At 47.8% G+C, this 14635-nt stretch overlaps 1 protein-coding gene across 1 annotated transcript; it reads left to right on the forward strand.

Moving 5' to 3' along the window:
• Positions 1–763: 763 nt before the first annotated feature.
• On the forward strand, positions 764–13451 carry BRD8 (bromodomain containing 8; the record flags this gene model as incomplete). The annotated part of the gene is made up of 18 exons (XM_010140000.1): positions 764–886; positions 1024–1104; positions 1546–1610; positions 2200–2336; positions 2772–2987; positions 4245–4389; positions 5548–5757; positions 6170–6450; positions 6968–7423; positions 7768–7861; positions 8063–8109; positions 8479–8693; positions 8967–9059; positions 9252–9320; positions 10032–10209; positions 10849–10953; positions 11880–11924; positions 13054–13451. Coding segments are annotated over 18 exons (2620 nt in total), but the record flags the coding sequence as incomplete, so codon positions are not given.
• Between the last annotated feature and the right edge of the window lie 1184 nt (positions 13452–14635).

The following is a 14635-nucleotide window of genomic DNA, read 5'->3' on the forward strand; positions in this document are numbered from 1 at the left end:
TCCTGTGGCAGACTTGTTCAAGGTCAAACTCTGGGCAGGCAGCTAACAGCGAAGATAAGGATGATGCCTGGCCTTGGGGCTTTGTGCAGCTGCGGTCCGGGGCGAAAAAAAAGTGAAGTTCTGTCCGCGGCGAAGGAGGGAAGACGGGGGGGAAGGAGCCCCCCCTGCGCGAGCAGCCAATCAGCTAGAAAACTCCCTTCACGAAGCAACAGGAGGGAGTTTGAGTATTTCACCCGCTGTTCATACAAGACTCACGGGAGGAATAGCTCACAGTCTGTAGCTCTCAGGCGATCCAGGAGGTGCAGACCCTCGGGTCTCGGGCAGGTCGGGCCTAGCAGGCCTGGTTTCGGCAGGCCGCGCCTGCCCGGGCCTAGCAGGCCTGGTTTCGGCAGCCAGCAATCTGCGGGGAGTGCTCCCTTCATGGAGTCTGGAAGTCTGAGAGAGACACTCCCCTCGGCTGCTGGGTTTTATAACCTTAACATGTAACATTGCACCTGACTCTCTTAACCAATTAAATGCGGAATTATTGTATTTGCATGAGATAATTCCTATTCGTCTATTAACCAAAACAAGGAAGTTTCAGCTCAAACCAGGAAGTTTAGCTCAAACCGGGACAGTGTGTTAGAGTGCTGAATGATCTCCAGCGCTAAATTAGCAAAGACAGAGGACTCAGTAGAGTTATTGAGGAAAAAAATGAAGTGTTTCATGGATAGTAAGAACCTGAAGCAGGTCTGAACTGTTTTGGTTTTCTCTTATTCCGTAGGAGAAAACGCGGGGAGAAGGGAGAAGTTGTGGAAACTGTGGAAGATGTTATTGTGCGGAAACTGACTGCAGAGCGAGTTGAGGAGTTGAAGAAAATCATTAAAGAAACACAGGAGAAATACAGGTGTGTGGCAGAGGCGTTAAGCTGTGATGCACTGAGAGTCCTGTCTTGAAGTGGGCCTGGCCAAGGTGGAATAGTGCTTGGGCTGAAGATGCTGCTTAGGGCTTATTTGGTGATAAGTAAGATTTTTCTGGTTACAGGCAGCTCAAGAAGGATGCAGAGCTGATCCAGGCTGGACACATGGATAACAGACTGGAGGAGCTGTGCAATGAGATTATGATGTGGGTTTTTTAATTATTTCCATGCCATGCTTTCATCTGAGATTGTAGTTGCCTGACACTGTGTGTTTGTTAGACACCTCTTGCTCCACATACTTAAGGTTAAGAGAAACTGGGCAGATGTTTTAGTCTCTTGAGGGTGGACTCAGTTTACATGGGGGGCACCAGCTTGTGTGGAACATCTTCTGGAGTTTCTCAGTGAGGAGCTCAGTGATGGCCTGCAACATCACGCTTGCCTCCTCTGTTTTGATAATCAGCTGGAAGTGAAATTTCCTACCAAGTGTGTCCTGCCAAGTGTTCTCTGACTGGCCTCTGGCTCTGCTTCCCTCCTCAGAGGATTTGAGCCTGAGTCCACAGAGGCAGGTCATTGCTGTCTGGAGATAATGGGGTAGGGGTCGGTAAGCTGGGACACTGTGTGACAGCAGGTTTCGATTCTGTATACAGAAAGAAAAAAATGGAGGAGGAGGAGGCAGAAGTCAAGAGGAAGGCTACAGATGCTGCTTATCAGGGTAAGCTGGAAATAAGCTTCCTTACTTCTCAGAGAGAGATGCAGATGTTCATAAGAAACTTTGGGAAATGTTTGTCTTACTGAGACCAAGTGTTAAGGAAGGTGTTCATGATCCTAGGAGTTGGAAAGAAAGATTATATTCTCTTTCCATCACTGTATTTTGTGACAAAATGCAGAGACTTCTGAGAGGGAAGAAGTTCTGTACAAGTGGTATCTCTAAGAGGAAGCAGGATTAGCAGGGAGCTCTGTGTTAGAATGTCAGGCTTTTCACCCCTTTAGTTTTTCCTACAGTTTTACTATTGCTTGAAGGTAAAAGGAAGAAAGACTTCTAAATGTTTAATTCATTTGTAATTCTTGGGGCAATTTAGTGGTGGGAGGTGGTGAATACCCAGCTGCTGGGGAAATCTGAAATTGAAGTGCATTACCCAGTGCTGGTATCGTGTGTGAACTGAGCCTAGAGTGGTGGAAAAAATTCTTACGATGTAAATTGTTTTCTTAGGATTTTTTAGGATGAAGTCAGAGGTGACTCTTTGGGGACTGTCCAAGATGGAGTGATGGAATCTCACTTATTTTTTTCTGATCTCTTCCAGCTCGTCAGGCCATTAAGAACCCACCACGAAGATTAACAGGTGTGATGGTTCGCTCACCTGCAGGCTCAACCTCCCCAGGGGGAGAATATGCTCTGGGAGATCTGTCTCAGCCTGCTGTGGATGAGGCCAGTCCGGGGGTAAGGATCCTTCCCACGGTAAGAGAGGAGGACCAGCCTGGGACATGGGGCTCTCCATCCATCCTGGAACAGGAGCCTGGGGAGAAGCCCATGCCTTGTTGTGCAGACTTTTCGCTGTGGTAGCGCTGTAGTGTGGTTGATGTACAGTGCTGCTCGAGAGACGTGTCCTCTTCCGTGTCTGTGATGATCAGGTGCCTGGATCAAAGGCTGTGTAGGGGCATCCGTGGGTTGGCCAGGCAGTCTGTGTGTGTGTGCCTGGGAAATGGCACTACAGGGCAGGGAAAGGGTGAAAGCCTATGCCTGGAGTAGTTGTAGCGAGTGACTGGAGTAGGTGTCTGTGGTGTGCTGGATCAGTGCTCTTGGGGGAAGGAGCAAGTGGGACTAGTCTGTGTGGTGGAGTGTGGCTTTGAACAGTGTGGTTTTTCTCTTTCTCAGGTCACTCCAGGGACATTGCCCAGCACCCCAGTTGCCTCCTTCATTGGAATCCCTGACACCCCTCCAGGCTCTGCTCCCCTGGATGCCCCCATGACCCCAGTCACTGATGATTCACCCCAGAAAAAGATGCTAGGACAAAAAGCAACTCCGCCTCCTTCCCCTCTGCTCTCAGAGCTGCTGAAGAAGGGCAGTCTCCTGCCCACAAGCCCCAGGCTGGTATGGAGCTCTCTGCTCATATATGGAAGCGCACAAACAACTTGCTCCAGACTCTCCCAGTGGAAAAGGGGTAGCTGCAAAAGCTTTTTTAAAACATACAGTTTCTGTGAGAGTCCCGACAGAAGTGATATCTGAGAGATACAATTACCCCTGTGAGCCACAGAGGGAGGACCCTTTCCCAGCAGTACTGTGGCTGTAGGACTGTGGGGATCATTTAGCACGTAGGGCTGGCTATCTCCCCTCGGTCATAAGGAGTTGGAGTTGCAGGTTTTGACAGAGGAAATCGTTCTTCCCAAGGGAGGGAGCATGTTAGTCAGCATCATCCTGATCAGCCTCTGTGGAGGTGTTCTTGATGATTTCGGCTTTGGGCTCACAGTTCTCCTTTACACCTTGGCAGGAAATTCAATTTCACTATTGTGATGCGCCGGAGTAGGGAGCCCTTTAATGGGGTTTATGACAAATGTTGAAGTGCTTCAGTTTTCTCCTAATTGTAGACAGTTACTAAAACAACTGTGATGACAACCCACTTCTGGTGTTGGTGGCTGGGAGTCTTCAGAGGGCGACCATTGCTGGCCGTTCAGAGCCCAGGCTGAAAATAGCAGCCGTCAGCCTGCCTCTGGCACAGATTGCCTGTGCTAGTGTTTGTGTGATGGAGTAGGTGTATTGCTGTCGACTTTCTTAATAGCCAGGTTTGGGGTCTTTTCTATTTGTTAGTTTGGGTAAATGTTCCGTGGGTTCTGTGTTTGCAGGGTGCAATGTAACACAGGCTGAAAGAAGGAAAGGTGATGGCTGTGGAAGACTGGGGTTTTTTTGGATCAACACGGCTGTTCTACATCTGCTTCGAGGTCCATCATAGGTTTACTGTGTGACCTTGATAGAGTTACTTTCCATGGTGGTGCTTCAGTTTCCCTCAACTTAAAATCAGAGATAATTCCATGCCATCTCAGGGGTAGAGAGACTGCTCTCTGAGAAGGGTTTTGAACAGAGAAACTAAGATAGAGAAAATTACGTATTTGGCCTAAGTTCAAAGGAAGGTGGTATTGCAGATGTATTGTAGCTGAAGAACAATAACTGGTTCCAGGCTGTCATGTTGTGCACTTGCATAAGGGACCTCAGGCAGGGACTAGACTGGACAAAAAGTGCAGATGATGTGCTGAGACAGCAGCTGATGGAGATCTTCATGGAGGTGCATATCTGGCGGAGAATCACTGATGTGATGGAATCTCCAGGAATTTCAGTTCTGTCCTTCTTTGACAGGTTGGTGAAAACGAAATGGCAGTGGCTTCTGGTCACATAAACAGCTCAGGAGTCCTGCTGGAGGTAGGAAGCGTCCTCCCAGTGCTGCACAGTGGGGAAATGCAGTCGGCACCTGGTGCTGTCCCTGCATCTCCTGCTGCTTCAGGTAACTCGGGACTCTCAGTGTACAGTTCTCCTTTCAGATGTACCTTCCGACTGTTCTATGAATTCTCTTTGGAGGGAGATGAAAGATATTGTTTCTTTATGAGTTGTATACAGAATTCTGTACACCAGTCCGTCTCACTGCTACTTTTTTTTTAAGACCCTAATCAGAAAAAAAAAAAAAGGCACTTTGACTTAAAATGACTGAAACAAATGACTGAAACAATTAGACTTGCTACCCATGCAGTCTATTTTTCTGGTTTTGACACTGGCTAATACCAGGCATATCAGTGTGGAAAGAAAAGATTAGTTGACAGGGAGTTGAGGAAAAAAATGGTCAAGTATCTGATTCCTAATGTGTCAGACTGCAGCTCCCTGTGAATCTGCAGAACTCATGTGTCTTACTTCTGCTTTAGTTTAAAGACCTGTCAAGGATTAGACCACAGGGGTCTGGTAGCTCCAGAGCAAGTTCCACAGAGTGGGAGGTGAGGGGACAGTGCGGGAGTCTTTGCATTGGGTCTTTTCAGAATACCCTGCCTGAGGTGAAGTTTCTTCTCAGCTCTTGCTGACCAGTGGTTTAGTCACATTGTCTGCAGCTGTGGATTTATGCTGTTCATTCACATATAATTCCATTTGAATAATCTCCATGTCTGTTCTTTAAGACCTGTTAATTTGGTACAGACAGTTTAGTAAATTCGAACTGGAAGTTACAGCTAAGGCGAGTGGCAACCTTTGATGTAAGAGAAATTCTCCAGGAAAGACCTGCAAATAGATCCCCTGTGCTCCCTTCTGGCTCCTGTGATGATGTTTGTCTTGGTTTACCTTGTGTGGCTTTCAGCCCTGTTTTTCAGATTTCCTATAACTGTACTGGGATGAGCCTTTGGAAGGGCATCTGTCTGCATGTGTGGCTTAACCTGCCCAGCCTGACACTGAACAGTGTCCCATAGTCCATGTGGTTCTGTCTCAGACTGGACACACAAAGAAGTCATGCATTTTTGGTGCAGGTTCTCCATACAGCTTTTGGAACTGTTTATAAGATCCTATCTTGCAGTGTCGTTTCCCAGAAGAAGCCACCAGACAGTGAAAAGCCCAATGGTGGCTTTGTGGACTTCAGTGGTGGCTGCTTCTTGCTCATGTGCTTTTCCCTTCTACTCTCTGTTAGGTGCTCCTACGCTTTCCCGGCTTTTAGAAGCTGGTCCTGCACAGTTCACCTCACCTCTTGCTTCCTTCTCCGCTGTTGCCAGCGAACCTCCAGCTAAGCTCCTGCCACCCCCTGTAGAGCCTGTGTCCCAGGCGACCATTGTCATGATGCCCACGCTGTCTGCACCATCCGTTGTGCCGCCAGCTGCAGCTCCAGAAAGTATAGCCACAGGTGTGTTCCTCAACCACACACTCACAGGGCATGCACTGCTGGGAAGCAGGACTTCTCTTGAGATCAGCACCCAGCTCTCAGCTGGCCTTGTATCACCGCAGACTCCCCATCCTTGCTGAAAGGATGGTTGCAGCTGGGTTCTAGAGTAAACAGATGACTTTAAACAGGGTTTGGTGGGTGGGGGTGCTAATGGTATGTTGCTGGGTTGTGGTTCAAGGGCTGGAATCTCACTTTTTCTCTATTGTGGGAAAGCAAACCCATATTTGTCTTTATTTTTCTAAGCCATATTGTTGCGGGTAGATCTGGGATACTTGTGGTTGGTGCTTGCTTGGACTTATCCACCGGAGTATTTGTTCACATGGGCTTGGCTTCTCCAGACTGGTCCCTGATTGTCACTCTTGTCCTTGTGCAGTGAGCCAGCCAGAGGCCTGCGTGTCCATGGAGGCAGTGTCCGATTCCCATACAGTGACCGTGTCCATGGACAGCAGTGAAATATCCATGATCATTGATTCCATTAAGAAAGAGTGCCTGGGATCTGCAGCTGGCAGCACTGCGGGGTCTTCCAAAGATCACTGCATGGATGGGAAGGAAGACATGGATTTGGCTGAGAAAATGGATATTGCAGCGTCCTATACGGGGGAAGAGCTGGACTTCGATACTGTTGGAAATATTATAGCCATCATTGAGGACAAGGTAACCAGGCAGAGCAGAGTACCAGTGCCTTTTGCTCCACATCCAGTAAGGTTAATCTTAAGTGATTACTGGTCACCGGTGTAGTTCGTTTAAATATGCAAGAAATAACTATTCCAAACTGCACATTCTCACCACTGTTGTCCAGATCAATACAGAATGACCCTATGACACTGCTGCTGCTAGTCTGCCACATTTAGCCTGATCCTCCTCTTCAGGGTGCAGAAAAATCTCTTAGTTCCACAAGTTGGGTAGGGTTTGGATCATGTCTCTGGCAGACAAGTGACCCTGCATGCAGCATACTGTTCCAGGAGTGCTGTATTTCCAAAACTCAGGCTCCATGGCAAACTCCGCAGGGAGCGTTACGAGTCTGGCTGCAAAAGGAACTTTGTAAACCCAATACACCGGGTTTTCCACAATTGTCTCATGGCCAGATAACTTCATCTTTTTTGTTTGTTTGTTTTTAATTCTCCTTTCTGACCTTGGCCTGCACTGCTCTGTGTTTGTTTTGGCAATAAAGGTAGATGACCACCCTGAGGTTCTGGATGCAGCAGTTGTTGAAGCTGCTCTGTCTTCTTTCTGCGAAGATACCGATGACCCTCAAACCTTGCCTGGCCCGTGGGAACACTCAATTCATCAGGAGCACGAGAAACAGGCCCAGATAGCCCAAGTGTCTGTGACTGTGAAGCAGGAGAGACTGGAGTGTGAGGAGCCAGAGGCAAAGGGAATTCGAGATCTAATGGGCATTGGCGAGCTGGCATCAGAAGTAAAGACAGAACCTGCAGAGCAGGAGCAGAATCAGCTAGGCCCTGAGGAAACCATAGCAGCAACTGCAAGAGTGACAGAAACACCAGAGCTTAGAAGTCAAGAGATAGAAGAGGATCAACGAGCAGCTATAGCAGCAGGAGAAACTTCTGAAATTGAGATAGAATCGGTCAAGGGAGAAGACACGGTGCACAATACAGTGAAGACAGAGGTATGTGAGGAGAGAGGCTGTCTGGAAGTGGTGCGGGGAAAGAAAGGGGCAGGTAGGAGAGAAGCGTAGAGGAAGGATGACTGCTGGGATGAAGGTGACCCTTCAATGAATGTGACTGTTCTCTTGGGAGTCAGGCTGCTGATCTGTTCGATCTGCAGAGACGCTCTCTGCTTTAGGCAGTACCCTTGTGTGACTCCCCCCGCCCATGTGCAGAATGGCTGTTGGGAAGGTGCTCAGTGAACTTCATTGCCTTCAGTTAGGTTAGGGTGAGTGAGATGTGCCCACACTTTCACTGAAGTAAGCTGACACAAACATCTAGATTTGTGCATTTCTCTTCCCTCCAGACCCCACCTGATGATGATTCATCCCCTCCACAAGTCCCAAATGTGAGTGAAGACTCCTCACAGGCTGATGTTCAGCACAAATTTGAGCTGTCAGGTAACTTAATTCAGCTAGGAAATCTTTTACATTATTAGCTGGATAGCTGTCAGTGATCTGGTTTAGGTTTTTTGGGGAGGAGGGAGAAGAGATGTGTAGGAACAGTGGTAATTACTGCAGGACAGAGGTATTGGTGCAGGAGCTTTTGTAGGAAAGACTTGCTTTGGAGAATCAACCTCTCTGCTTTTCTTTCTTTCACAGAGTCAATGAAGGAGGAGGCCCAAGCCCTGTTTAGGAGTCAGATGAAGGTAATTCTTAACTGTTTGTAATCATCTTAAGTTTATTAGTGACATCTCACTGCTGCTGCTTCCTGGCTCCCACCTGCTGAAAAGCAAAGCTTGCGTTCAGCTTTCCGCACTGAGGAGAGAAGCAGGCACTCTGCAGCTGGAGCTAAAGGGGAGGTTGCTTCAGGGCTAGAAAGCTGTGCATGTGTGTGTGCTTCTGCATCTGAAGAGGGAGGCAGGGCAGGACAGAGCGGCAGGTGTTTTATGAAAACGCTTGTACAGCTGTCAGCAGTGTAGCAAGAAAATGCCTTTGCTTGCTGAACCATGGTTGCTTTGGAGGCTCTGAGCTGCTTCTGTAGCTGGCTGTGCAGACTCATGGACTCCGTGTTTCAGGATGGGCAGGGTGAAGAGGATGATGAGGATGGTGCCAGCGAGGCTGCCAGTTTGGAGGAACCCAAAGAAGAAGATCAGGGTGAGGGATATCTGTCAGAGATGGATAACGAACCCCCCGTGAGTGAGAGCGATGATGGCTTCAGTGTTCACAACGCACCGTTACAGTCTCACGCACTAGCCGACTCCATCCCCAGCAGCCCAGCCTCCTCGCAGTTGTGAGTATCAGGGAAGCTCTCGAGCACACCGTTCAAATCCCACGCTGATCAGTGGAGGGAGCGTAGGATTCTCTGAGTGGGTCTGAAGGGGGAATTTGTTGATGATGCGTTTGGCTGTCCTTGCTCACAAGTGCCAAGTGTGCAGACACAGTGCCATAGTACCCAGTCCCATTTTTTTCTTTCTCTCTGGCATGGATTAGTGTAGGCCTGTCAAAGGCAAAATAAATCTTAAGGTTTCTGCTCCTGAAGGAAGTCCTGTTCTTTTCTTCCCAGCTCAGTGTGCAGTGAGGACCAGGAAGCAATACAGGCCCAGAAGATCTGGAAGAAAGCCATCATGCTAGTTTGGAGAGCAGCAGCGAATCACAGGTGAGTCTGATGTCTTGAGAACTGCAGAAAGAAGTGACTCCTAGGCAAGTCTCCACTCTCCCACCTTGAAGACTTACCTGTATCAGTACCAGAGAGAGAATGAATCATATTGTTACTGGTAGCAGACAAATAAACACCAGAGTATTTACCAGCAAGGAGGGGGGGCACTAAGTGGACTCCTTCTCTCTGCAGGTACGCCAATGTTTTCCTGCAGCCTGTAACTGATGATATAGCACCAGGCTACCACAGTATTGTGCAGAGGTGAGTCTCCGCAGTCTTCTGTCATTAGAACTCTGTATATTTGCGTATTTTTGTAGGAATTTGTGGCAGGAACGATGTAGGTTTCAGCCACTGTGCAGAAAGCAAGACTCGAAAAATTACTTTTTTCTGGCATGATTCAGACAGAAACAGGTTTCCCTAAGAAAAGGGTCATCTTCAGTAACAGATGCATGTCTTCTCACAGCCCTTTCTTTGAATGAAGTACACCGATTTACACAGGACATTTTTTATCAGTAAGGTGGTCTGTGACTGGTCTGCTTCTCCTAGTTTCTGCCCAAGGGTAGGATTCAATCTTTGGAATTCCAAAGACCTGTCTTCTTTAATCAGCATTTTTTACTGTCCCAGATAGTGGACTCTTATGGAAAAATTAGCAGAATCTCCTGGTAGCCCTTAAAATCTCTCCCAAACAGTTCAGTGGCTCCAGCTCTAGCTCCCTAGTGTTTACTGCAGTGATGCCTGGAGAAGGCAAATGCTTCTCCCGAGGCGTCTGTCACACCGTTGTTACCACTTGTGGTAACTGCTGGACAGCTTGTTTCTTCCAGCCCAAGGCCTTGGCACTCAGGAGCACAGCCTGTGTGAGGGAAAGCTATTTGGCTAAATTAAATAGATGGTCTAACTAGGCATGTTACGGTCTGTTTGCAAAAGAGCAGGGAGTGAGTTGCTGTTTTGACATATATTCCGTTTCTTCCATAGGCCAATGGATTTATCTACCATTAAAAAGAACATTGAGAACGGGCTGATACGAACTACAGCTGAGTTCCAGCGTGACATTATGCTGATGTTTCAAAATGCTGTGATGTACAACAGCTCTGACCATGATGTGTACCACATGGCTGTGGAGATGCAGCGAGATGTCCTGGAACAGATCCAGGTAAAGTACTGAGCTGAGGCCAGTGCAGGACAGAGAGCATCCGCCTTGGTCCAGAGGTAGGGGAAAGACTGCTGGATGTAAGAGCACAGTTTCACTCACAGTGTCTGGATGAAGTAGGCCCATCCTACCCTGCATCTCTTGTGCTAGCTCAGGTGACTGTGGTGAACTAGATTGTGCTAAGTTGACCTAACACAGCAGAATGTTTGGTAGGTTCAGCCCAGACCAATTTCACATCTTAATTTCCTTCAGGAAAATGCTTAGGCCAGCAAGAACTAGGGTGTGGTTCAGGAACAGAAACAAGCAGCAAGAATGGCGAATCACAGGGGACGCGATTGCTTCTTTTGGTGGCTGTGCTGGTATAAAGTGTACGTGAAACCGTCCCGTGAATATATGGCATGTATCATTTTATGTGAAGTAGAGTGTCCCAGCTGGCAAGGCTAACCGAGTCTGAACTGGGGATTTGTAGTTCCTCAGGACTTGTGGCTTCCGAGGTAAATGGGGAACTTACTCTGAGCAGCAAAAAAGGAACTGAAATTGCCCCTGACTCTGTCATTCCCAGCCTGTGGTTTGTGATAGTTAACTGACACTAACTGAGCTTGTTTTGCCTGAGAATCTTAACAGAGTGTGGTTTTCTTGCAGCAATTTCTGGCCACACAACTGATCATGCAAACATCAGAGTCAGGGATCAGTGCAAAGAGCCTGCGTGGGCGAGACTCCACTCGCAAGCAAGATGCTTCAGAGAAGGTGAGAATGCTGCAGCCTGTGGAAGGGCACTTAGTACCTTTTGAAGAATCTCGGGATACTGCATGAAGTTCCCCTACAGAAAGGCAGAATGTTTTTTGAGATTGCAATGACTGCAGCATCTCCATGTGAATACATTTTCTTTAAATATGTCCGTCGATTAGATTTCAGCTCTGGAGCTATACATCATCCCACAGGCAGGTCCCATACGAGTTTTTTCTGTAATCCCAGTAGTTCTATACCCTGTTTTTAAAAACAGGTGATGAAACTGGAGGGAAATGAACAGAGTGTTGAGAGAGTTTTTCGTGAATCCCATGTGTTCTATTGCCTGTTTTTAAAAACAGGTGATTAAACTTTAGGGAAATGAACAGAGTGTTGAAAGAGGCGTGATATGGCCGGAAGGTGAAGGTATGGAGAATTGGCAAACTAGCCTCTGCTGTGACCTTCACTTCCTAGTCAGATTTTTAGAACCAGGGAATCACTCCAGTCTGGTTTGCTGTGTAAAACACACCAGAGAACCTTTGACTTCCACACTGATCTAAACTAATAGCAATGTAGGTTTGTTGGGGTTTTTTCTTCTGTAAAGACTATCCAGGACATTAAATCAGCTCAAGTGCTCTTAGCTGATGCACACAAGTCCTATGACAAGGACTGCTTGCTTAGTTCTAGTGGCAACTGCACAGGGCAGAAATTGTTTGGTGGCCTTGCCACCAGGCTGAGGAGGGAATATCCCTTTCATGGTGTTCTGACTCTTGCAATATCCCGCTTTTGTCCGTTTTTATGTTCCTGCTGCATAAGACTGATGCCACACAGGAAGGGAAGTGGGGCACATGTTTCGCTATGCTCGTGTGTGGGCTCAGTGCTTCTGTGTGGTGTGTGCGTTTCTGTATCTGACATGTGATAAGTCCTTCTGTTTGGCCTTTTAACAGGACAGTGTCCCAATGGGCTCTCCTGCCTTCCTTCTCTCTCTCTTTGTAAGTATTGAAAGGCTCCAGCAGGTACTGCAGTACTGCTGGCAGGGTGCTCTGCTCCTTGTCTGGGTGATCACTGCACTGTCACAGCATCCTTAGCATTGCAGCGGTGTGTGTTTAACTCAGGGGCTGTACAACCGTATCATGAGAGAAGCAGCATCCCAGTCCCTTAATGCTCAGCGTGGGTGAGTGGGAGGGGCTTCAGCCTTTACTTCTGGTTCCAAGTGTTCTCGTTGCATCATCTGCCTTTGCTTTTTTCCACGACTTCTCTTCTGCTTTCTTTCCGTGTAAGTGGGAAGACAGACCAAGTGGTGCAGTACTGTAGTGCCTACAATCTCTCATGCTTATACAGCTGTCCCTTGCACACGTTCAAGAAGGTCTTGACAAAGTGAGGAGTCAGCTGTGTACTCCTTTATCATGCATGGTCCAGAAAGCAAATGAGATACTCTGCAGAAATATCTTGCTCTGTGCCTGTGGCGATCTGGAAGTGTTTGGAAAAATATTCCCTCTGGGAAACCCCAAGTCTCTGAGTTGCTGTGAGGAAAGAGGGAAGGAAGATGGAGAGTTGTTTTTTTCTCTCACAAATATCTAAAGACAGAGGAGTACTCCGGGAGAGTCAGCATGTCAGCCAGAGGGAGAGGGCAGCGGATCAAAGGAAGCTCTCAGCTCGCCTTCTGCTCATGGAAAGGAGCTGTGCGGAGAAACTAGGGAGCTAGTTGCCAGGGTCACTCAACTGGAGGAGCACTTCCCGTAGGGATCAGCAGCTGATAAGGTAGGTTAGTCAGCAGTTTCCTCTTCCCATCTTAAGAGCCAAGCTAGAATCTGCTGCTTAGGAGAAATCCTGCACTGTACGGGCTCCAGAAGCATCCCTCTGGGTGAGAGCCATGTTGCCTCTCTCTGCCCTGGCACAGAGATGCTGCAAATCCCAGCACCTGTGCTGTGTCCAGAGTGAATTTTAGGTAGGTCTGCAGGCAGGCCTCGCCAGGCCTTCTTAGGACAGCTTCCCTTTCTCCCGTTGGGAAGGCATGGAAAGCTGTTATGAGAGGCACAGTCCCTTACCTCCCGAGTGCTGGAGGAAGCGTTTCGCGTTCAGTGTTGCATAACTCTCTCTTTCTGTTTGCCTTGTGCCTAGGACGGAGGCACCAGAGGGCGTCGCTGTGCCATCGAGGCAGACATGAAGATGAAGAAATGATGCTGCAGGCAGGCAGAAAACTCTGTCCGAAGCAGGAGCACAAGCAAGATGCTGTTAACAGCTGTTGGAGGAGAAGAAAAGCTGCAGGCCCATTTCTGGGACCTGGTCCACCTTCTTCGCTTGCCCTTCTGGAAAACAGTGTCTCATTGGAATGTGTAACCCAAAGAAACTTCCCTGGAGGGGAAAGCTAGGCCCCCCTGCCTGTTTTAGGGCAGTCGTCTTGGGCTTCATCAGTGTTCTGGTGTTAGCTAGCAACTGGTGGCTCGTATGTACTGTAATGTGAAGTGTACAGATTTTTACTAGTGACGTGTAAATGTGTATGTATATTAAAGTCTGGGAACAAATCCAGCCTACAGTGTGCAGTGTACTGAGCATCACAGCTCTGCAGTGAGCAACCTTGTTTCTGTACAAGCGTGTCTTCAGCATTTGCAAATATCACTCTCCTCCAGCTATCTGTACAGCATACAACTATGGCAGAGCACTGACGTTAGAGAAAATCCAGTAATCGTGGGAGTGTCGCATAGTGCGTGGATGGAGGGGAATATTCCCTTCTCGAGTGTGTGGAATATGGCACTGTGTGATGATGAAACAGGAGACCTAACCATGGGAGGTTATGTACTACAGTCTTGTTGGAGCTTTCCTTAAGAGACGTGTACCTTAGATTCTGTCCCCAGAGGGTTGTGAAGGGTATGCTAGTCAGAGTGAAAATCTGTGATTCCAGCAGCTGTAGACAAGCCAGTACCTGGTTTCACATCTGAGCTTGTGAACTGTTTCTCTCTACTGGAAATTACAGTTCTTTTCCTCAGCAACATGGATGCTTAACTGAGGTTTAAGTTCTCTGTGACAATTTGCAAGTCACCTTCTTACTTTCTGCTTATATGACCTGTGAGAAGAAAATTGCTTATCTTCTGCCCCCGTGACCTTCCGGTGAGGGTGGAAAACCAGCACAACATCCTTCCTGATGCTTGGGCAGCCGGGAGTGGTCTGCGCCGCTTTGTGCAGCATGTACAGGGTGCAGCTGCTGAACATGAGATGCAGGAAACTGAGTCACTGTGATTAAGACCAGAGGGATTGTTAGCCTTGCTTTGATTTTCACCAGTTTTGTGTTGAAATTGATTGTACCATGTTTGGGTCAGGTATATTTCCACCAAGAGTCATCCTACATTTGATGCTAGAGATGTTGAATCTGTTGGTTTGCTTACTGGTGAAATCTCCTTCACTACTGAAATTGGAAACAAATTTCCCATGGGAATTTTTGTGGTCTCAGTTTCGAGAGATTACAGGCTGTTAAATTCACAGCACAAAAAGTTACGGGTTTCTTTTGGTTTCTGGTATTTTATGGAATAATTTAAGTTGGAAGGGACCTCTGAGCATTAGTGTTGTCCAACCTGCTGCTCAAAGCAGGGCCAGCTTCAGAAGTAGATCAGCCTTGTCTAGTCGAGTTTTAAAATCTCCAACACCTCTGGACAACACGTTTCGGTGCTTACCTACCCTTGTGCAGTAAACGTTTACCTCGTACCCA

The sequence above is a fragment of the Buceros rhinoceros genome, unplaced genomic scaffold (assembly GCF_000710305.1).
Source record: "Buceros rhinoceros silvestris isolate BGI_N320 unplaced genomic scaffold, ASM71030v1 scaffold40947, whole genome shotgun sequence".
Lineage (NCBI taxonomy): Eukaryota > Metazoa > Chordata > Aves > Bucerotiformes > Bucerotidae > Buceros > Buceros rhinoceros.